Source organism: Acinonyx jubatus, chromosome C1 (assembly GCF_027475565.1).
Source record: "Acinonyx jubatus isolate Ajub_Pintada_27869175 chromosome C1, VMU_Ajub_asm_v1.0, whole genome shotgun sequence".
NCBI lineage: Eukaryota > Metazoa > Chordata > Mammalia > Carnivora > Felidae > Acinonyx > Acinonyx jubatus.
In genome coordinates, this window is record NC_069381.1 from 53,419,326 (window position 1) to 53,443,237 (window position 23,912).

General features: G+C 37.7%; 1 protein-coding gene across 9 annotated transcripts in view; it reads left to right on the forward strand.

Moving 5' to 3' along the window:
- The window catches only part of LEPR (leptin receptor), a 135,597-nt gene that overhangs the window by 44,943 nt on the left and 66,742 nt on the right, over positions 1 to 23,912 (forward strand). For 6 of the 9 annotated variants that reach the window (XR_008294928.1, XM_053214192.1, XM_053214191.1 and 3 more), the window contains 4 exons: positions 628 to 676; positions 1,739 to 1,783; positions 17,329 to 17,387; positions 21,846 to 22,175. Coding sequence is in view for 8 of the 9 variants with exons in the window: in XM_053214192.1 (XP_053070167.1) it covers positions 17,348 to 17,387; positions 21,846 to 22,175 (370 nt within the window). In the remaining variant the exon portion in view is untranslated. Of the gene's footprint in view, positions 1 to 627; positions 677 to 747; positions 1,421 to 1,738; positions 1,784 to 3,517; positions 4,914 to 17,328; positions 17,388 to 21,845; positions 22,176 to 23,912 lie in introns of those variants that run through there. The other 3 variants (XM_027058966.2, XM_053214194.1, XM_053214193.1) reach the window with 3 other exon arrangements.

Sequence of the window (23,912 nt, forward strand, 5' to 3'; positions counted from 1 at the left end):
CGACTGAGCCACCCAGGCACCCCACAAATAGGAAATTTCTGAATGAAGTGGCTTCAACAAGTGGTCTAGAGATCTAAATGCTCTTCATAAAAGTGTCACTGATTCTGAGAGGATATTCCTATGGGTCAAGTTTCATTTAACAGAGCTCACAAGTTGATAAAGCGGCTGGGCCAGGAGCCAAGACACGTTGCTTCTGGCCCTACCCATCTCTGGGCTACTTTCTCGCTGTGTCTCTGATGCATCTTCCTATGAGGGTATTAGGCAAGTTCATTTCTAGAGACCTTTGAAAATTAACCATCCACCCAATCCAGAGTATGTCCACTTCCCTTTATTCTTTCTCTCCCCGTTGGGTTCCTTCATATCACCCCTCATAACTGGTAATGTTATGAACACTTGCTAGTCTGTCATTAGTCCAAGTTGAAGGAACATCATAATTGTATGTAGCATGTTGTCTGACCCATAGTAGGCCTTCAATAAAAGTGTATTAATAAATAGACAGATTAGGGAGTAAACGTTTTGAGTGGAGACTTATGAAATGTCTATTACTTAGGGGCTGTATTCCGTTCAAGGACGGATTTTGTTTGCTTGGTTTTTTTGCTTGCTACATCGAACGCCATTAAATTTCAGGACTGCAAGAGAAGTAAAGTGGTCATTTAGTCCAGCCTCGCACAGACGCGTAAGTACCCTCTTCAGCCTTCCTGACAGGCATGACCAACATGCTTGGCGGGAACATCCTTGGTGACTTGGTGACAGGAAACTCACTACCTCCGCCCTTTGCCAATTTGCTTTCCTCTCCTACCCCTCTCAGTTATTGCAATCTTTGCTGTAGCATTTTGCGCCCCTGATGCAGCAGAGGCCCGCAAGTCTGGGAGTGGGAGGAACCCCGCTGGAACCCCTAGGCCCAGCCGGGAGTCTGAGAAGCCCCAGCTGGGGCTGCGGTGGGCGCGCAGCAGCTAACTGCTGAATGTAGCAGCGGCGCCGCCTTCCTGCTGGGATCGCCTCGCCTCTCCGCCTCCCTCAGGCAGGGGGTCCTCCTTCTCAAGCTCGTCGCTGCTCCAGCCCCAGGCCCACGGCCACGCGCAGCAACGTTCCTCTTCGCAGCTCCGGTCACCTGCACGGCCGCCCTCGGCGCTGGGGTCCGCTGTCCCCGACCCGGAGCTGGGGACCAGGGCGCGGGGCGCGCGCGGGCGGCCGCGGGCTCTTTCCTCCCTTCTCCCCACCCCACGCGCTCCCCCTCGGCCCCTCCTCCCCACACTCCGCTGCCCTGCGCCCTCCGGAGAGTTGTCCGGCACCTTGGGCGAGGAGTTCGGAGCTGCCCCGCCGCAGAGCCCGCGCGGCCCGCAGAACGCGAGCGACGCAGGGGCCGGAGCCCCGCCGCCGCCATCTCTGCCTTCTGTGTGGGTTGGACCCCGGCAACGAGGTGGGACCCGCTTCTCTCTCCTGCACCCCTTACTGCCACCTTTCCCGCTCTCGGACACTGGAGGAGCGGGACGCTGGGGCCCGCGTGGCCGGCGGGGAGCCCGCGGGCCACTTGGGGGCCGGGAGTCAGGGGACAGCCCGGCGGCGCCAGAAGGGGCGGCAGGGGCTCTGGCCCCCCCCCCCCCCCGACCGGGGAGCGGGAGGCTCCCGGGGCGGGCGGAAGACAGGGACGCGCGGCTGTCGGTCGCCGGCCGCACGTGGGCGCGCACCTGCCAGGCGCCACCGAAAGGCTGCGCCACCCAGCCAACTTCTTTTCCAGGTCTCCTTCCTACTTTGGAAACTGAAAGGACTGCGACGTAAACCAGTAAGCCCTGGGGCTCGGGGAAGGGTTTGTTGGTTTGGCTGCCCAAAGAACAAACTTGTGCTTCAGGGGTGGTTTAAATGCCAGCTTCTCTTTTTCCCCCTCTCCCGTTCTCCGCAAGCAAATGTAAAAAGCGAAACAAAATAAACCCAATCCCGACCAAAGCACTTATTTAAAGGGATTCGTAGAGGTGAGAAAAATAGACCTAACTGAGGAATCATTGGGAACCCCAGGTACGGTGAGGCCGTCTAAGAAATCGGTTGTTGCTGGTGCTATGTCTGGAACTTGTGTTTGCAAACAGGCTGGCTCTGTTAAGCCTGAGAGTTCCTTCTGTTGAGGGGCTGCCTGGAATGCCCTCTGTTAACACGAATTTCTGTACGTATTAAGGTATATTGAAACAAATACTCTTTCAGAGTCAGAATATCTGCATTTTGACATGATTTGCCATTTATTATCCGTGACAGCTGTGGTTAGCTTCACCTCTCTGGGCCTCATTTTCCTCATCTGTAGAATTAGAGGGTTGAGTTAATATTCTAGGGGCCTTTTAAAATACTTCAGGTATTTTCCAACTTAAAAATGTATAATTCTGTGACTCTTTAACATGTCACAAACATTAGTAGATTCATAATTTCATGAGCATTTGTTTATATGCATTTATGACTTGTGCTTTTAGGGTTTTCCCACCCCAAATCAAGAGAAAAACGCTTGGGGCGCCTGGGTGGCTCAACTGGTTAAGCGCCTGACTTAATTTCAGCTCAGGTCATGATGTCACAGTTTGATGAGTTTCAAGCCCCACCTCAGGCTCTGCCCACTGATCTGCCTGCAAGCCTGCGTGGGATTCTCCCTCTCTCAGAGAGAGAGCTCTCACTGTCTCTCTCAAAATAAATAAACTTGAAAAAAAGAGAAAAAGGCTTATAAAAGAGTTCAGAAATGTATGGTTTATATGTAAATATTTAGATCATCTCTCACTCTAAGGAATTATGTTCAACTTGAAGGCAATATTTATGACACTGCAACCGAAACATGTGGCCTTAGCACTGCACTTACTCTCTTTTCAGTATATTTGGAGGAAGTAAAAATTGTTTTGGAGGAAAACAAAATTGCACCTTTCCTATCAATTACTTGTCTTGACCAACATTTGTTACTTTTTAGCATAAAGTTGTGTGCAGAATATTAAAAAAATGGTTTCAGACCATTTCAGAACCTCTCTGAAATTAAACTCAATAGCAGAGATGCCAATTTTAGTAATGCACTTTAGTTGTCTTGGAATGAAGCCCAGAAAATAGCAAAGGTTAACTAAATAGATAAACCAGAAATTAGGAATTGACACACACACACGCATGCGCACACACACACATACAGTTGTCAGAGAAGTGTGTGCTACAATGTCAGTGAGCCTTTTGTTTACTTTTGATAAAAACAAACAGCAGACAGCCATTGGTCTGTTTAAGCGCACAAAGGCTGTGAGAAAGAGGGGCTTTTGTTGTTACTTGTAATATCAAATTATTGGAGATGCAGTCATCAGTAGTTAGATTTAAAAGTGGGGGTGCCTGGGTGGCTCAGTTGGTTGTGCATCCGACTTGGGCTCAGGTCATGATCTCACGGTTTGTGAGTTCGAGCCCTGCGTCAGGCTCTATGCTGATAGCTGGGAGCCTGGAGCCTGCTTCAGATTCTGTGTCTCCTTCTCTCTCTGCCCGTCCCCTGCTTGTGCTCTGTCTCACTCTGTCTCTCAAAAGTGTTTCAGCCTCTTTTTGGCGGCTTTGATGTAAAATAAAATAATGTGTTCCCACCCAGCCTTGCTGCGCATGTAGTTTGGGAGAGTGGAATGGATTTGAAGTACACTGTTCTTCTATGAACACAGCCACTTATTTTCATTGCTTTTTCCCCTGTGGGCTGGAAGTATCGTCAGTCAATCTGGCATTTGTCTTCCCTCATATTCTCTGGTGAAGTAGATGATCATCTCCTTTAAGAGAGATGCTCAAAGAGTTACGTGAATTGGTTGTTGAATGAATAGAGCGTAGTTGAACTCAAATACCCTGCCTTCTAGGCGCTTATTGGAAAACAGTAGATGGATCTGACTGCTTAAGGTCTACAGCCAATTCATTCACGGCTTGGGAGCGTCCCCATGGTTGGCCGAAGCACTGTTCATCTTTTGTGATGAATTTACCAAGAAAAAAACCAGTCATGTCTTTACACTTAGATCACTATTATATAATCAAATGGTTTTTGTTTGTGAAAAGCAATCTCTCTGGGGGCCTTGGAAATAAAACTCTAAAATATCCAGAAAAAAAAAAAGAAGACTTGTCTTGGCAGGTACTTATTGCATTTTTCATACTGAGAACCAAACACACATATGAAAAAGAAAAAAAAAAAACCAAAACCGTATCCTGTGGAGTTGAAAATGAAGAAAAGGGCTTATGGTCTCCTCTAATTCTTAAGATTTTATGTGATTTACAAATTCCACTTTTAATTAAAACAGAAAGGCACAAATGTTTACCTATTGGACAGACCTAGTACATGTAACCTTTTGGAGGTTCAATTCAAATTTGGCCTGGTTATAATTTGGAATATCTCCTCTCACATACTTTTTATTAAACCTTTTGTGACGCAATGGTGATATTATCTGTTGTCTTTTCACACACGTGATCTTATTCATCTTTAATTTTTTAACCATTTGACTATATATATATGACATATAGAGAGAGAAGGGGTACATAAAAAATGTGCTGGTTGACAAATAATATAGCACATCATTCCAACAGACGATGATAAGGCAAATACTTTATCATGAGTGAGAGAACATGCCAACATCTAGAAACTTCTTGCTTGTTCCTTTCTGATCACAAATGTAGTTTTACCTTAAAAAAATGTTGTATTCACTTAAGAGGCATTCTTTCATGGATTCTCTTGCATTATGTCTTTGTGAGATTAAGCCATTTCTTCATTCCCCTTTAAAGCAAAAACTTTTTTAAGTTTATTTATTTCTTTTGGGGGGGAGCAGAGAGAGAGAGAATCCCAGCAGCCTTCTTGCCGACAGTGTGGAGCCCAACCCAGAGCTTCCTCTAAAGAACCATGAGATCATGACCTGAGCCGAAATCAAGAGTTGGATGGCTTAACCAACTGAGCCACCCAGGTGCTCCAAAACTGATGTCTCTTAAATATTTGGTCCTAGAATCCATGACTGTCTCCTAGTATAATAGGTCTTCTCTGATATAAGAAATGTAAATTTTGTCTGATGTTTTTCTTAGGAGTTCTTGAACATCTTCTTTATTACAGGAACCACATATTTAAAAAATTACTTTAAACCACATCTTTAAAACATTCATTGTCTGTTTATTGATGCCATATAGACATAAACTTGTCCTTGAAACAGATTTTCAAAATAATATTTCCATTGGACTGTAATTCACATTCATAATGTTCATCTTTTTATGGATACTATTCACTGGTTTTTAATACATTAAATGATTTATGCAACCATCACCACTATCTAATTTCGGAACATTTTTATCACTCCCCGCAGAAACTCTGTACCCATTAGCACTTACTGTCCAACCCCACCTCCTCCCATCCCTCAAAATCACTGATTTACTTTCCGTGTTTACTGATTTGTCTACTCTCGATATTTCATGTAAATAAAATCATGGGGCCTTTAGTGACCAAATTCTTTCACTGAGCATGTTTCCGGTGTTCATCTGTGCTGTAGCATGGGTCAGTACTTCATTCCTTTTTTATGGCCAGATAATATTCCATTATATTGGTATACTACTTTTTGTTTATTCATCAGTTGGTGGACATTTGGGTAGTTTCCACTTTTTGGCTATTATGAATAATGCTGCTATTAACATATGTGTGCACATTGTTATGTGAATATATGTTTTTATCTCTTTTGGGTATATACCTATGAGTGGAATTGCTGAGTCATATGGCAACACTATGTTTAACACTTAAAGATCTGCCAAACTGTATGCCAGAGCAGCTTTCATCCTTTTATATTCCGCCAGCAGTGTGACCCTTGAATCTACATTTCCAACATGCCAAGCTCATTAGACATAGCAATAGTGGATACGTAGTGAAAATTACTGTCAAATTTAAGTTTCATGGGCTTGGAAGTTTAAAATCTTTTTCAGAACTGTGAACACTTAATATGTTCAAGGTAGACTATAAGAAATTTTTGTGGATATTGATTCTCATTGAATGAAAGTCAGCAAGTCACACATTCTTCTATTAACTTAGTAGGCTTATGGGTACCAAGTAAAGTCTTCCCCAAAGTCAATATAGTCTGCTTTCAGTTAGTGCAGTCTCTCAGTGATCTGCTCCACTGGGTGTGAGCTGTGGCCCTGGCTAGCACAGCATGGAGACTTGCCGAGGAGAGCACAGAGCTTGGGAAGCCCCTGCCTGGTGGGCGAGTGGATGATCCTGAAGATGAGAGTCATGTATTTGAATCACACTAGAGTACTATGGACTAGCAAAAGAAGATGACCTAACTAGAGACTCTCTTAAGGGGCATTGTGTTACTCATCTTAAAGTCTTTGCCAATTAATGGGAAGAAATCCAGAAACAATATAGACTTATAAATGTGTACTCATATGGGTATAATAGTGAATGAGAAAGAGAAAGAGAAGGAGTAGGGGGTAGAGAGAGAGAGGCTTTACTCCTGGGCCAATAATTTCTTTAAGGTTTATGGGAACATAAACATTTTTATCTGTTTTTACTAGATAGTGGCTAAAGATTTGAGATAAATAGAGCTTCAGGAGCTTCTATATTGGTATTATAATAGGCTTTAAAAATGTGAACTCATGTTTAAGAACAGCTGCTACCAAATATTTGTTTTGTGAAGGCATAGGACAACTTAGTTTTTCTCAGAATTATATTTTCTCATTTTACTTTAACTAGCAGCTGTTATTTGGGTGTCTAAACCTATGAAAATTGAGAAACTATGAACATGAGATCATTGAACAATTAGATTTTTGTATGCACCAACAAAATTTCTGAACCAGTCTGGTCAGTGGTCAGGAGATGAGAGAGAAAATAAATTATAAGCACACATAGATACACACACACACACACACACACACACACACACTGTCTAAGCAGAGAGAGAAAACATACTGACGTATACATAATACACACCCAGTAATTGTAGTTGCTATATTATTAAGATGCTATCTTTTGGAATTATGACATATACCTATCATGTTAGACATATGCAGGAGGTAGCTGGCTGTATCTCTAGTGAGCTGAGTGTCTAATAACAGCACTGTTAGTCACAGATTTGATTTGCGGGGAGAGAAGGTTTTTGCACGGAACAAGCAGGATGTAAAAAATGTTCTTTCTGTGTGAAACAGTCATCTGGGCAGGCAGTTTCTTGGTCTTTTGATTCTCAATGTGCAAATCACTTCTCACATAGGAGTTCCTACTGTCTGTGATTGATATTCTTTGGCTTATTTGATTTTATGGACCAAAGGTCCTGTGGGTATCTTTCTTCTAATACTTAAAATATGTTTCATATGCCTTCCTGTTCTTCAAGGGGGCAGTCAACTTGACCCTCTTCTGTGGCACTGGTTATGATTTCTCCATACAAGAAGTAATCTGATTTCTCCTAATTACCACTCTGTCTAGATAGTTGTAATTCTGTAAATCTAGACATCATGGATTTTTAAGATATACTACCATTTTTGTATGTCCAAGAAAGAAAAGACTCTGCCTATATATTTGATAATGCTTTCTCTTTCTTTAGAATTTTGTCTTATGTCTACTGGAAGAGCTCTTTTAGAATTATTTAAATAAAGATTTTTGTTTAACTCATATCACTCTCATAAGAAAAGTACAGATCAAAGAAATTGGTTAAGGAATTCTTTTTCATATTCAGAATCTGGTGGGTTTTTTTAAAAATTGCTTTTCAACTCAGTGCTGTTGATGTCAATATTTTTCTAAACGGTAGCATATTCTGGGTTATCAAGAGTATTTGTGATATAGCACTTTATAAAACAATGCTTCACTGTTGTTTCTTAGATTTTCTACCAGTGTGGTCCATTTTGCAGATTTTATGCTGGCTCTTTATATGATCTTCCCATAAGATGTTAACATAAGGTTTTCAAGACAATGCTCAGGGCTCCTATTCCTTCCTCAAATGGCCTTTAAATAGTTTGTTGATCAAAATATTGATGGGTTAAAATTGTCAAGTCTGTCAGGAGGAAAGCGCCCCAGTTTGTAGGCAATCAATGACAACTAGATCACAGCTGCTACTAGGCTATCGGTAGTTGTGAGATGACATTGATTTTAACAAAGATTTTGATGTCGGAGGTTTTAAAATATTGTGAACCTTAAAATAAGAAGAAATACAACACTCCTGTCTTCTTTTGTATTTGTTGGAGTTCAACTAAAATTTACTTCTGTGAACCTTTTGTTGGCCCCTAGGACTTTGTTAGTAGCTATTTTCTCTGAAATCTCATAGCCCTCTATTTAATTGAAAGGACTAAATAATAATTATACATGAAAATAATCCATGCGCATGGTGACAAAAACCTACTGCAATAAAAAAAAAAGTTCTAGTCCCCCTGCCCCTCTACCCTCACTGTGCCAGCGCTGACCTTGAGAACAACGAACTTTATCCATTTCTGGTTTTGGTTCTTAGACCTCTGACTACCTATGCTGGGCTAAATAATATTCTTTTAGGGACTTCTTTTCATTTATCAACTTTAAACAGACACCATCATGGAAGAGAATTTAGCCTACTAATTTTGCCTTCTTTCTTTCTTCATTCCTACATATAATTATATTAATTTTCTGAGTGTTTTAATTGGTTACATTTGTAATTCCCTCCACTATTTCTGTTCTATTCACTACAGATATTTTCTGTTGACTTCCTACAGTATGAGGTTGGGATATTTCATATTTCATAAGCCTTCCCACTATCTCTCCTTATATAAATAAGCCACCCAAGTTTTGGAACTGTATAGTGAGAATATTGTTAATATTTCATGTTTAGTATTGTAATTAATTAAATCTTTTGTTTTTGTGTATTGGCTGAGCCAAACAGTTGAAAAATTGATAAATACCATTAATGTTATTATGACCTCGTAAATATTACTCACTACAGAATCAAGAAGCGTTCCAGGATTCATTTCATTTTAATATCACTGCTTAGCTACCCAAAGGCAAATATTCCTAGAATCAAGGTTGAAGCCATTCTTCCTTCTTTCAAATGGACTCTTTAATTCCAGCGCTTAGTCAAAATTATGCCATTTGGAGACACCTAGCTGGCTCAGTAGGTAGAGCATGCAACTCTTGACCTCATATTCGTGAGTTCAAGCCCCACATTGGGTGTAGAGCTTACTTTAAAACGGAAAATTATGCCATATTTTATTTTGGTTCATATTTAGATCAGGACTTTTTGTAAGCCTTTTCCAATAAACTTTTTTCTTATTGGGACAAGGTAGGTGGGCCTACTTTATTATATCCTTAATTTTTCAGTTTTTTATTCATTCTCTTTATTTTTTTGGAATCCATTTCGTTCTTCTTTTTGAAGTCCATGAACTCATATTCTTATTTGGCCTAGTGGCTACAATTTTGAAATAGGACTTCCTTTTTTCCCCTTGTGCTATTCTGTGTTTCTGTTTTTTTTTTAAAGCTTATTTATTTTTTGAGAGAGAGCAGGGGAGGGGCAGGGGGAGAGAGAGAGAGAAAGAAAAAACCCCAAGCAGGCTCCACACCGGTAGCGTGGAGCCTGATGTGGAGCTTGAACTCCCGAACTTTCAGATCATGACCCGAGCCAAAATCAAGAGCTGGATTCTTAACTGACAGAGCCACCCAGGCGTCCCTGTTTTGTTTTGTTTTGTTTTTTAAATCAAATTTTGCCGCTTCAGAATCATATGATGTGTTGAGTTGTCTCAATTCCCGCCTTCCTTCTGGCTGTTTACTTTCGAGAGTCATCTGCTATCTGTACTGGTCATTGTCCAGTCTGTACTCATGATTTCCTGAATCTTTAGTCCCTGAATCCCTTTTTCTTGGTTACTTCTCATTTTGCTGGACTATGTTATAAAATTATTTCTGAGAAAGAGATTTATAGGATATAAATTTTCTAAGTCATTGTGTTATTGAAAATAGATTTGCTGTGCTCTGATACTTGCTTGACGGGCTGATAGCATTTTCCACTGTAAATCATTTTACATCAGGTGTTACTGGATTATCTTCTACTGTTCATTGTTTTGGTATGAAACATTTGCTTCCATTCTGTTTCTCATACCTTTAGAGGTTTTTTCTTTTCTGGAAACGTTTCCTATCTTATCTTCTTTGCTCTTGCAATTTCTTAGTGATATATTTAGCAATGGGTATTTTTCTATTCCTTCTCTTTGGACTTGGTGGACTTTTCTTTTTTTTTCCTCCTCCCCCCTCCCCCCCCCACTGCCTTCAGTTTGAAGACTTGTGTCTCTTGTCAGCTCTGGAAAAGTTTTTCATGTTATTTCATTGATCATTTTCTCTTTATTCTCTTTTTCTAGAAATACTGCTGACTGGATATGGATCATTTGAACTTTTCTTTTTTTAAAACATTTTTTTCTCTTTATTTCTTTTGGGGGAAGAGTTAATTATGCAAATGTGTTTTCTAAGATTTCTATTGAAAAATGTTTTCACAGCTAAGCTCTTTCTTCCTCTGATGATTCCTTTGTCAGAACAATCTTTGAAATTGTGGATGCAAGGTCTTCTGAGATGTCCTTGAAGACACTCATGAACATTTGTTAAAGCTATTTTTTCTGTTCTGATTTATCTAGGTCCCTGTGGTAGGTTTTCTTTTTTCTTTCCTTCTTTTTACACAATTTTTCCATGATGCTGATGTCTTCCTGTCTCCATTCAGCATGGCTGTTAAGGAGAGAAGTAGGAAGAATGTGAATTCTGTGCATATGGGCAGTGTTTGTCAACTGTTAGGCTTTCTTTTAAGCACTTGAGTGGGGAGCTACCTTTTGTGCTGAAGGCCTGTCCCCCTAAATGTCACAACATGTAAGTTTGTGTGTGTGGTTTGAAGTCTGTACTAAAAGCCCAAGTTATCCTCAAATAACTTATACGTTTTAGCTCTTTAACATATATAAGTATACGGAACAAGTTTTTGTCCTTTGGCTATTTGTCATCTTTGAGTATTTTGTCTATGTTTGGGGAATTCCTCACTTTATAAATCCATATTTTCCCAAATTTCCTGGCTGCCTACACACAGACTGTGAACTATTCTTTATCAATAAGAGGTGTTCATGCCAGATCTTAGATCAGAAGTGTGGGATATGGAGGAGCAGATGGCCTCAGAGGAACTCAGAGGTAGTAGGCATCGAGATTTCAGTCATAACGTGCAATGCCTTGGCGTGGTGGCAGAGCTGTCTTTTCTAGAGCAATTTACGTGGGATTTTGGGTGTGGTTCTTGGCTGAATGCTTTATTAGGTTTACTGGATCTCACTGAGGCTCAGTGAGGTACCCAATAATCTTTAATAATTTTTTATTCTATTTAAACTACCCTGCTTGTTTATAAACCACTCCTCTGACAATTATAGGGAGTTAGATTTGGCTGCTGTGAATTGTTTATAAGGAGATAAAGAAGTCAGATATTACATCTACAAACCAAAGCCTTCTCTTCTTTCAGCCCCACGTCACCCTGCCCTTTACAATTCAGAACACCTCCAGAGTTTTCTAAATAAATTTGTTTTTTCATTGATGACAGCTCTTTCCCCAAATATCCTAGGTAGTCACTTCCATCATTCTACTTTTTCTTTGTCTTCCAGAAATGTGTTTAAATCTCTTTTTTGCTGCTGGTCCCCTCTCATTTTCTCTGTTCTAGTGGGTTGATAATGATTTACTTTCTGTAATTCTAAAGGCATCTCAGGAATAAGAAAATCAGTTTATTCAGTTTATCGTCTTGAATCTGAAGTCCCATGGTACTTTATTCATACTGGTATTATAAAATTTGACATGTAAAAAGGTCATAAAACAATGTTACTTATTAAAGTATATGATGATTTCTTATTTATTTTTATATTTCTAGTACCCTGTGTGGTAACATATTTTACCAAATATTTAGTTAATATTTAAATGAGTTAATTTATATAGAGATTTTTAAATTACTTTGTAGGTAAGATGCCTATTCTGACTGAACTTTGTTGACTTTATGGCACTTAAGTCTGCGAATCATAGCTCATCCCTCTTCATTTTCAAGGAATTAATTTGCAACAAGATCACACAGAGTCATTAGAAATTAAAACACTTGAAATTAAGTTTTCAAAGTGACAAATGCTTATGCCAAGATGATGAAAGTTTTTTTTTTATTTTTTAATTTTAGAGGTGGAGAGAGAGAGAGAGCATGCGTGTGCATGCTGGGGATAGAGGGGCAGAGGAGGAGAGAGAAAATCCCAAGCAGGCTCCACACTCAGGAGTCCAACATGGGGCTCAATTCCATGACCCTGGGGTCATGACCTGAGCTGAAATTAAGAGTGGGTTGCTTAACTGACTGAGCCACCCAGGCACTCCTATATTATGTTTTGATCTTCTAAGCTTGATTTTAAAAGTTGAGCAGGGGCACCTGGTGGCTCAGTTGGTTCAGTGACTCACTCTTGGTTTTGGCTCAGGTCATGATCCTAGGGTCGTGGGATCGGGCCCCACATCGAGCTCCATGCTAAGTGTGGAGCCTGCTTGGGATTCTATCTCTCTCTTCCCCTCTGTTCCTCTACCCCCATGCACATACTCTCTTTCTCCCTCTAAAATAAGAACAAATAAATAAATAAAAATTAAAGAAAAATTTAAGTCTTTGACAACTACATAATGGGAAGGAATAACATGACCAATTTCTGTCCTAAGTGAAGAAATAAAAGTAAACAGAACTAAGATAACAAGGTTAGTAGAGCTAGACCAAGCTATATTTATTTTGACACTTGAAGAAATAGTGTTTTTCATTTATATTTAAACAAAATACTTAAATGTTGTTTTTTAAGTGAAAGATGGGTGCCTCTCTAGCAGAAAGTAAAAGCAAGAATTAGTGGCAGATGGAACTCATTGAGTTTACTCATCAAGACAACAGAATTGTCAGAATTGCTTTTCTTACTCATAAACTTTTCTACAAACTAGAGACTTGGTGAGATCATTAGAGCAAGTTGTAAATAATTTCTTTTTCTTCCCACTCATTCAAACATTAATTGAGACTATTCTGCTTTATATTTAAGTAGAATTTTATACATAAAAATACACAAAGAATTTTCCATGATAGTAATAGCTGAAGAGTTAGTGATATAATATGCTTACTCTGTTGTATTATGAGTCAGTTAAGTGTACAACTTTGGCTCAGGTCATGATCTTGTGGTTCATGAATTGTAGCTCTGCATCAGGCTTTTTGCTGACAGCTCAGAGCCTGGAGCCTGCTTCAGATTCTGTCTTCTTCTCTCTCTCTGCCCCTCCCCCACTCACACTGTCTCTATTTCTCTCTCTCTCTCAAAAATAAACATTAAAAAAATTATAGAAAAAGATGAAATTTGAATTACTGACTGCACGTCCAGGTATTATGGAGGGATCATTTAGATCAGACTGTGGATGAATCTTTGTATACTTTATGGAGATTTCAAATAAAACACTTAAGTGTTTTAACTGTCAACATAGAATGACTACATTCCAGGGGGAATGTTAGGCAATATTATCTCAAACTCCTCACAATTCGGTGTCTATCAATGGCTCGATTCATAGGAGCTATACTTATGGAGGATTGATGGAGGAGTGTGAACTCTGTTCATTTAGCTACATCAGGACTTAATATGGGAGCTTTGAATAAATTTCAGAGAATTTGTTAACCCTCTGATATTATAGGTGTAATTTTGTGTATATGTGTCTCTTCCTGGCAGTTGGTACCTTGCTCTCACCAACTTCTCAACAAGATGCATATTTAAAAATGGTTAAGAATCACCATTCTGAAATTTTCTCTGGAATTAAATCTGGTTCTCAAAGATGGGTTTTTATTAGAATGCCTCTTTAATTTTTTTTTAATTTGAATATAGTTGACACATAAAATTACATTAGTTTTAGATGTACAACATAGTGATTCAATAAGTTTATACATTATGCTATGTTCACCACAACTGTAACTACCATCTGTCACCATATAACATTATTACAATATCCTTGACTATATTCCTTATGCTATGACTTTTATTCCTGTGACATATTCATTCCATAACTGGAAGCCTATATCTCCCACTCTCCTTCACCCATTTTGCCCATCCCCCCAGCTCCCCCCTGGCAAACATCAGTTCTCTGTATTTAGAGGTCTTATTCTACTTTTGGTTTGTGTATTCCTTTGTTTTGTTTTTTAGATTCCACATGAGTGAAATCATATGGTATTTGTCTCTCCCAGTTTAACTTACTACACGTAGCATCCATGTTGTAACAAATGCAGGATCTCATCCTTTTTTATGGTTGTATAATATTCGTGTGTGTGTGTGTGTGTGTATCACATCTTTGCTCTCCACAGAACACCTCTTTTAAAGATTGCTGTTATTTTCTTGGTATGATGCTACCAGCCTATTTTTAAGAATATATCAAGAAAGAGTCATATCATGCATTCATTCACTCACGCATTCAGTGAGTGTATAGAGAGCCCCTACTATGTGAGAGGCAGGCTTCTATGTGAGAAGGATATAATGGTGAAAGGATAGTAAAAAAAATCCCTTGGTCTAGTGGAGTTTATATTCTAGTGGGGAGAGTTAAACAATAAACAAGAAAAACAAGTCATATTCACATTAGACAGTGTGAAGTAATAATAAGAAAATTCAGCAGATATGACATGCTGGGTTGAAATTGTAGATGGGCTAGTCAGGAAAGGCTCCTCTGAGAAGGTGACTTGAACAAAGAGAAGAGCAGTGGTTGATGAGGTCAGAGAGGCAGTAGAGATCCAGGACCTTGTAGTTCTATGCAGGGCTCGGACTTTTACGCAGAGTGAAAAGGAGAGTACGACCGTGTTTGGGGTAAGACAGGCATGATCTGACCTATGTGTTAACAAGACCACTCTGGCTGCAGCATTGAGAATAGACTGAACTGGAGAGTAAGGGCAACAGCAGGGAGACCAGTTAGGAGGCCCTTCCGACTGTCCAGGGAGAGATAATGGTGACTTAGAATAGGGTATTGGCAATGGAGGGGCTGAGAAATTATTGGATTTTGAGGTTCACATGAAACTCTGGTATTGTGAGAGTGTTCATGAGGATGTTACCTGTTTTGAAGTTACTCAGGCAAAATTTCTTTCTGTTCTTACTGTTAGGATTATTTGAACATTTCCCCTAAGCTGTTGGTTACGTTTTATTTTGAGTACTCTGAATTTGTAATTGACCAATTTGACCATAAGAAAGCATAAGGGAAATCAGTAGCTTATCTTTAAATTTTTTTTAACTTTTTTTTAATTTTTGAGAGAGCACAAGCAGGGAAGGGGCAGAGAAAGAGAGAGAGAGAGAGAGACAGAATCAAGCAGGCTCCAGGCTGTGAGCTGTCAGCACAGGGCCTGATGTGGGGCTTGAACCCATGAGCAGTGAGATCATGACCTGAGCTGAAGTCCAAAACTTAACCAGCTGAGCCACCCAAGTGCCCCAATAGCTCATCTTTAAAAACCGAATTCAAATTAATGGCATTTTGTGTATTATACTTATTTTGGCCACCTTACCATTAGTTTTCCCTTTACTTGATTTTTTTTTCTCACAGTTTAGAAACTTCTGTTCCTTTTTTCTGTATTATTTGTATTTTTGCAAATCTCCTTATTATTCATTTCTGGTACAGTGTCGGTCATTTAAATATTTGTCTCATTGGGTCTGTGTAAGGTACCACCTTTCACACTCTCTTCAAGGTTTCATCTATGCCTTTTTCATATCTGTGATTATTTCTCTGTTATGTAAGAGTGAAACCTGACTACCAGAATTCAAACCATCAGAATAGTTTGTGTTTTGCATGGAACATTAAAGAAAATAATGCTTGTCTTATATAAGCAAAAAAACCCTGGTCTGTTTGGTCACTTGACTCAGCAGATCAGTTGAGTTAAAAGTGAGTCAAATCTGTTGTTGGACTGAATTACTTGTCACCAGACAGTTCATTCAAAACACTTAGTTAAATGATATGTTGTATCTATGACACATCCTGATTATGAAACTTGCTCTTGGGTTTATTTTATGAGAAAATGTTGTACCAGAAACAGGTAGCAAAAAAAAAAAATCATATGATTAGATAATGAGGATTCCAAACACTAAACTGATTTTTAGAAATCCTGAAGACACACTGTGATGTCAGTATATAAAGAACCAAACTTCTGATGAAAAAGCAAGAGGCTGAAAAACAAATTGACCAGACTACAAAATGTTTATACTCATCCATTTTCCTCCTGAGAGTTATTAAGTTGTGAACTAAACAAGTACGTTTTTCTGTTTACTCATCACATGGTACCAATTGTCAGTAATGACTTATGAGACATCTTTCTTACTTGATATTTGAAAATATCTTTGTGTAAAGCTGTGATTTCTATTTTAAAATAAAATCTCTCAGAATCATGAGCATCTCTGAAAGGGATTGTTGAGCTCATCCATCAGGAGGATTTGTAGATGAGGAACGTGAGGTCTAGAGTGTTGAAGTGCCAAGTCCTACAGCTGGTCAAAGACTCCAGATTGACATTCAAGACTCCTGACACCTAATTCAGAACTTTTTAACTCAGATTAACTTTTGTGTAGTGAACTGAATCCCCAGTTTGAGATAACAAAAAACCCTGGAACAACAAAAGCCTTTATGGTTTCATTACAAATTGAATCCCAATATATTAAAATTATGCTACCATTCATGATATACTGGTAAGAATAATCTCATTCATGATGTATTTAAAAATGAGGAGACTTCATGGGAAAGCTTATCTCTTGAAGTCACCCTATCATTTGGATATATTAAGCCGTCAGCCTTTCCTTGAATTACTCTAATAACTCTCCAATGTGAATATTGCTTTATCTGCAAATAAATGGTGGGAGTTTCTAAAAACATACTGGAAAATTTCCTCCTCTTTTTTTGGAAACAAATGTACAGTGATTACCTATGCTATAACTGTTTGACTTTGTAGTATCATAATAAAGATAAAGGCTTTAGAAAATAAGAGAAATTTAAGAACTGAGCTATAAAAAAAAAGACTGTGCTATTAATGGTAGTACATATTTCATTAACATTATGAACACTTTTGTTCAGTTAAAAATATAGTCTTATCCTTTGATGCCTGTCCTCGTTTGTCATGGCATAAAGGAACATTGAAAAATGTTTGATTATGCTGTATATGAATATGTAGCTTATATTTTAATTGTGTAAGATAGGTACACAGGAGTAAACCTTTAATGTGTAGCTATACTTTAATGCGAGACACTTCTCTGATATTGATGCAGAGTATTATAGAGGATTAAATTTAAAGACTCGTTCATAATCCTTTTCCTTTTATATTTTCCCAGACAGCTTATATAGATGTCAGGTGTTTTTGTGCATGTGTGTGTGTATGTATTTGTTTTCGATGTGCTGTTTTTCAGGTCTACTCTCTGAAGTAAGATGATTTGTCAAAAATTCTGTGTGGCTTTGTTACATTGGGGTAAGTTATCTGCTTTTTAAATGTCCGTATATAAGAGATTTTGCTGTTGGAGATGTTGTTTCTTTTATTGGCTAGCAGAATTTCCTGTCCACAGTTCGGAATTCTCATGCTTATGATTAAAAATACAAACCAAACAAAAGCATAAGTGTGAAAATAAAAACACTTCCCAATCTCCTGGGAATAACCTGATGTGTAGCTTTCCAGAACCATAACACATACAAACACACACAATCCATATCTATGGTTACAAAAATAGAATTGGTCTATACATATCGTTTTTTGTTTTTTTCTACTTAATAGTTTTTCAATTTATTATGATAACATTTTTTTTACTGAGTATTTACTGATATGCTTATTCATTTAATGGTTGCACAACAATGATCTGTATGAATATACTTTAAATTATTAATTTATTTCACCAATTCCCCATTGATAGACATTTCTCTTACTGTAGCAAATAATGCTGTATTGAAATCCATATATCTGTATCTATATCTTTGTATATTTGGAAGAATATTCCTGCTGATTAGTTGTTAAGGAGGAATTCTCTATTACATAGTATCCACATTTTAAAATTTGATGAATACTGTGAAATCTCCACAAAGCTTTGTAGCATTTGTGGTACCACCACAGATATATGAATGCCAGCCCATTGCATTTCTGTCAAAGATGTATACTATCATTCTTTTGTCTTTCTGCTCTGTCATATAAGCAAAACATAGCAACCCATTTCAGTTTTATTTATTTGGCTGTTTGCAAGGTTGAGCACTGTTTATGGACCATTTATATTTCTTATGTGATTTTCTAAATCATACACTTTGGCCATTTTGTGGTTGGATTCTGTCTTAGTGATTTTTAGGATTTTCTAAAATGTAATTGATATTTAGTACTGTATTAGTCAGGGTTTTCCAGAGAAACAGAACCGGTAGGATTTATATATAGAGAGAAAGAGATTTATTATAAGGATTGACTCACAAGATTGTGGAGGTTGAGAAGTCCCGTGACCTGTAGTTGCCAGGCTGGAAACCCAGGAGAACTGATGATACAAGTTCCAGTCTGGACACTGGAAGGCTTCAGATGCAAGAAGAGCTGATGTTTCAGTTTGGGTCCAAAGGAAGGAAAAGACTGATGTCAGTCAGGCAGTAGGAGTTCCCTTTAACTCAGCCTTTTTGCTCTATTCAGGTCTCCAATCGATCATGAGGCCTGTCTACCTTACGGAGGGCAATCTGCTTTACTCATTTTACTGATTCAGTTGTTAAGTTCATCCAGACATCCTCACAGATACACCCAGAATAATGTTTGACCAAATGACTGAGCACCCCATGAACCTAGACAAGTTGACACATAACCTTAATCATCACAAGCCTGTAACTATTTAATATTATGCAAATTTTTCTTCCTGCCCATTGTTTGCTTTTTAACTTTGTTTTTTTTTTATGGTACAGAAATTTATGTATGCATACTAACACCCTTATGCATGTGTAGAAACAAGATACAGTGACACTTAAATGTTTTAATTTTAATTTAGTAAATGTAGTATTATTAAATTATAAATGTATATATATCATGTTATAGCCAAAACTTTAGTTCTCTATCAAGGAGCTGTTTAACTTGGTGATAATATTTAAAATATATGACTATGACAAAATAATGGATTTATTCTCAAATGGAAGGGACATGCCATTTTAAATGTTATTTCACATTAGAACTCCAGTAGACAATGTCAAGTATAATGTTATAAAGGGATATTACCAAGGGATGGTGTATATCTTTAAAATTTCCATCCTGAATACCACCAGAAGAATGCTTTCAGAGTTTAAATGTATACTAGTCTCCCTCCTATCCATTGCAGGAATATCCTCAAGAGAAAGCTTATAGATTTTTTTAAATGTCTTGATTTTAACTAATAGCATGCTTCTGTTTGAAATTAGTCACTCATATTGCCAATTTTGAGCATACTATTCTCACTTGTTTCTGACCGCACTCTAGAGATATTCTGACTTAAAAAAACCTCAAATCATCTAATTTAGGTTATGTTCCATTTTTAAAATTAAAGTCAGGCTATTTAAAAAAAAAACACAACATTTTATCTGGCAACCATATTGGGAGCTCCTCAAGCTGTCCAGCTATGTGTCAGTGAGTTCTGAGCCTCTCCTTGGCTAATCCAAACTGAAGGCGCTCTTATGAGCTTCTCTACTAGTTTTCCTTGTTGTGCATACTGTTCTTTCTCATTGTTGCCATCTGTATATTTACAGCAAATACCCAGGATAACCCCACTGTTGACAGATTTCAAAACAAAACAAAACAAAACAAAAAACAAAACAACTATGCCACAAGGGACTATCTAAAAGTAGCAACATACTCATTCTCTCTTATATTCTCTAGCTTTTATTAGACTCCATTCAACGTGTTTCACATTGGCTTTCCAAAAGATTTGTTGTTTGATGAAGTCTTGTGAATCAGAAGAGTTCTTGGGATGTTGTTACCATGATAACATATGCCTCCAGAAATAAATTCTGGTTTCTGTTGTTTAGGGTTCATCTGGAGGGAAAGAAATATTATTTGCAAAACAAACATGCAAAAATAGAATCATCTTTTAATTAAGCTGATTCAATAGTCATTATGTCTATGACATTCATTATTACATTTTAAATTTCAAAGACTTCTTTGAGGATTTTAGCCTCATTTCAGTTCAGCCAACTGAATCTTCCATATGCAGCTAGAAAATAATGCTTTTAATTAATACCAACAAATATTGATGGTTTTGTAAAACCAAAGAAATAATCTATTTTATTTTTTATTGACATGTTCTGATTTCAGAAACATATATTAGAAAGATTGAAGTCCAAAGGAACACAATTGTAATGAGGGGTCACTTTTGATAATGTATGATACCTAATTGTTGTCAGTGTGGGCAAAATAATATTAGTCATGTTAGTCATATTTGGCTTAATTTAGGCATCTGATATATTCTTATTTTATCTTATTTTTTTGCATCTGATACATTTTAATTTTTTTTATTTTGAGAGAGAGAGAGAGAATGAGTGTACGAGTGTGGAGGAGGAGCAGAGGAAGAGAGAGAGAGAGAGAGAGTGAGAGAGAGAGAGAGAGAGAGAGAGAATGAGAATCTTGACTAGTGGGGCTGGATCTCATGAGATTGTGACCTGAGCTGAAATCAAGAGTTGGATGCTTAACTGAAGAGCCACCCAGGTGCCCCTGCATCTGATACATTTTTATGTTAATTTATTTTTATGGAAAAGTTTAGAAACCAAACTTTAACAGTTGTTACCTACATATTGCTTAAATATTTTTACATGTTTTACTTTTATAGTTTGAAACATCATTTTTGTGAATTCGGTTTTTAAAAATTGGTATTTTCTTATATTTTTACATTTACCCTAATTCTTCAAACTTCTCATTCCATGCAAATCTATGCTAAATTCTCAGAATTCTCATTCTGCATTAGTTTGTATATGAGGCAACACAGCTGTTGGATTATTTGAGTAGCTTGTAAAAGAAAGAATTATTGAGAATTTATTATTATAATTTTCAGACAATTCCTAAAAAATTACCACTTTTGAGAGTTTTTGAGTATGGGATTATATGATTATTCTTAATTTTTTTTTATGTCTAAAAAGGTGAGAATTGTCTTTAATCAGCAATGGAATTTTCTTGTCTTTGTACATTGATTCTTGGAGAGTACATTAAGGACATGCCTTCAATGATGTCATATATTTGAGGATCATGGGCAGAAGAGATCATCCAGCTGTCCTGATGTTGAAAGCAAACTCTTTGAAAAGCACTCATAGTGCTAACATTTTGGTATTATTCTCTTTAAGAAATATTAAAATAGGGGTGCCTAGGTGGTCCAGTCCATTAAACGTCTGATTTCAGCTCAGGTCATGATCTTGTGATTCGCGAGTTCAAGCCCCGCGTCGGGCTCTGTGCTGACAGCTCAGAGCCTGGAGCTTGCTTCAGATTCTGTGTCTCCCTCTCTCTGTCCCTCCCCCATTCATGCTCTCTGTCTCTCTCAAAAATGGATAAATACACATTAAAAAAAATAAAAAAATATTAAAACAGAACTTTAATACTTGCTTATATAATTGCATATTCAGCTATTTCTCTCTTATACTGGAAGTTCATTAGAATATTTTTTTAGAAAAGGTAATTGAAATATTAAGCTATAGTTTTTTCATTAAAATATAAATATAGAATGCTAGATTCATGAGGAAAATGAAGCATGAATTTCCAAAAAGAGGTGCTAAGAGTGAAGTTATCTCTATGAACTAATGTATAATACGTTGTGTAATGGAAACCCAGAGCTGTGCATTAGGCACGGATTGGGCACTAAGTTAAATACTACTGAGCACTACATGGTTTAATCTTAGATACTTCCTATTTATGTCTTAGTCAAAGTGATTAATTATTTTTCTATGTGTCTTTTTTAATACCTGACAGAATTTATTTATTTGATAACTGCATTTAACTTGGCATACCCAATTACTCCCTGGAGATTTAAGTTGTCGTGCATGCCACCAAATACAACCTATGACTTTCTCTTGCCTACTGGAATGTCAAAGAACACTTCAAATGTGAATGAACATTATGAGGCAGTTGTTGAAGCTAAATTTAATTCAAGTAGTACCTACTTTTCTAATTTATCTTCCAAAACAACTTTTCACTGTTGTCTTTGGAGCGAGGAAGATAAAAACTGTTCTGTACATGCAGATGACGTGGAAGGGAAGGCATTTGTTGCAACAGTGAATTCTTTAGTTTTCCAACAAATAGGTAAGTATTTTAATGTTGTGAGCATTAGATGTTATTTTAACTGTTTTAAACAAAATGTTTTCGTTTTCTGAAACTTGTGTAAAATAGATGTCTTATGGATGGGATTCTTAACACATATCATCATTTTATATTAGTAATAAAATTATGATTTGTTATGTGACCAAATTAATGAGCCCCAAATTATTTGATATGTTATAAAAATAAAAGAAAAATGTAATGAGGGAACTCTTACCTATACCCTGTAAGTCAGTTTTTTTGTAATCTTCTAAGTTTGCCTTATTTTATTATTATTATTTTTTATTTTAGAGAGAGAGCATGTGTAGAGGAAAGGGGTAGAGAGAGAAAGAGGGAGAGAGAATCTTAAACAGGCTCCATACTCAGCCCAGGGTCCAATGTGGGTGCAATCCCATGACCCTGGGATCATGACCTAAGCCAAAACCAAGAGTTGGATTCTCAACTGACCAAGCCACCCAGGCACCACTAAATTTGCTTTAAAATAGAAAAATCACCCCTTATTTTGTTAAATATATTAAATATTCAAAACATTCAACTGTTGAATTAGTTAAAAAATTTTTTAAGATTAAAAAAAGTTTTTAAAGTAATCTCTACACCCACCATGGGGCTTGAACTCACAACCCTGAGATCAAGCGTTGCATGCGCTACAGACTTAGCTAGCCAGGCACATCAGAAGTAGTTAAATTTTAAAGCATTTATGAATAATATTTGTTCAAGCAAAGAATCTCTCTGCAGCCAATCCATGTTTTTTTTTTTTATTTTTAAAAATTTTTTTTTAACATTTATTTATTTTTTGAGAGAGAGACAGAGCATGAGTGGGGGAGGGTCAGAGAGAGGGAGACACAGAATCTGAAACAGGCTCCAGGCTCTGAGCTGTCAGCACAGAGCCCGACGCAGGGCTCGAACTCACGGACCGCGAGATCATGACCTGAGCTGAAGTCGGCGGCTTCACCGACTGAGCCACCCAGGTGCCCCAGCCAATCCATGTTTTAAATCAAGGGGGTTTTGTTGTTGAAGTATAATGCACACTGAATGTAGTTAGCATAATTAATAATTCTACATCTGGAAATCTAAACAACAAAATTATTTCCAAGCCTTCTGGAAAAGCTAACAGAACAGCATCCATTGACTCAGTAATACAAAGAGACCTACAGTATGAAAGTAAAGGCAAGCATAAATATAGCACTTCTGTTAAAGGTTAATCAGAATTTCTCAACCTCAACCTTATTAACATTTTGGGCCTGACAATTCTTGGGTATGGGGGGGGGCTGTTCTGTGCATTGTAGGACGTTTAGCAACATCCCTGGCTTCTACCTAGATACAAGTAGCTCCTTCCCCAGTTGTGACAATCAAAACATGTCTCCAAACATTGCCAGATGTCCCTGAGGGCCAAATTGCCACTGGTTGAGCATCACTGATTAGATGGAAGAAACACTCTGGTTTATTGAAATCAGCTTAAGAACAAAGTATAAATATGCAATAAAATCAGAGTTTTAAAACAAGTTAGTAGTAATAATTCCCAGTGTCTCCAATGGAGTCCATAACCATTGATTAATAAAATTCACTTAATTTTTTATTAATATCAAACATTTTTTTAATGTTCATTTATTTTTGAGGGAGAGAGAGACAGAATGCGAGTGGGGGAGGGGAAGAGAGGGGGAGACACAGAATCCGAAGCAGGCTCCAGACCTGAGCTGTCAGCATAGAGCCCAATGCAGGGCT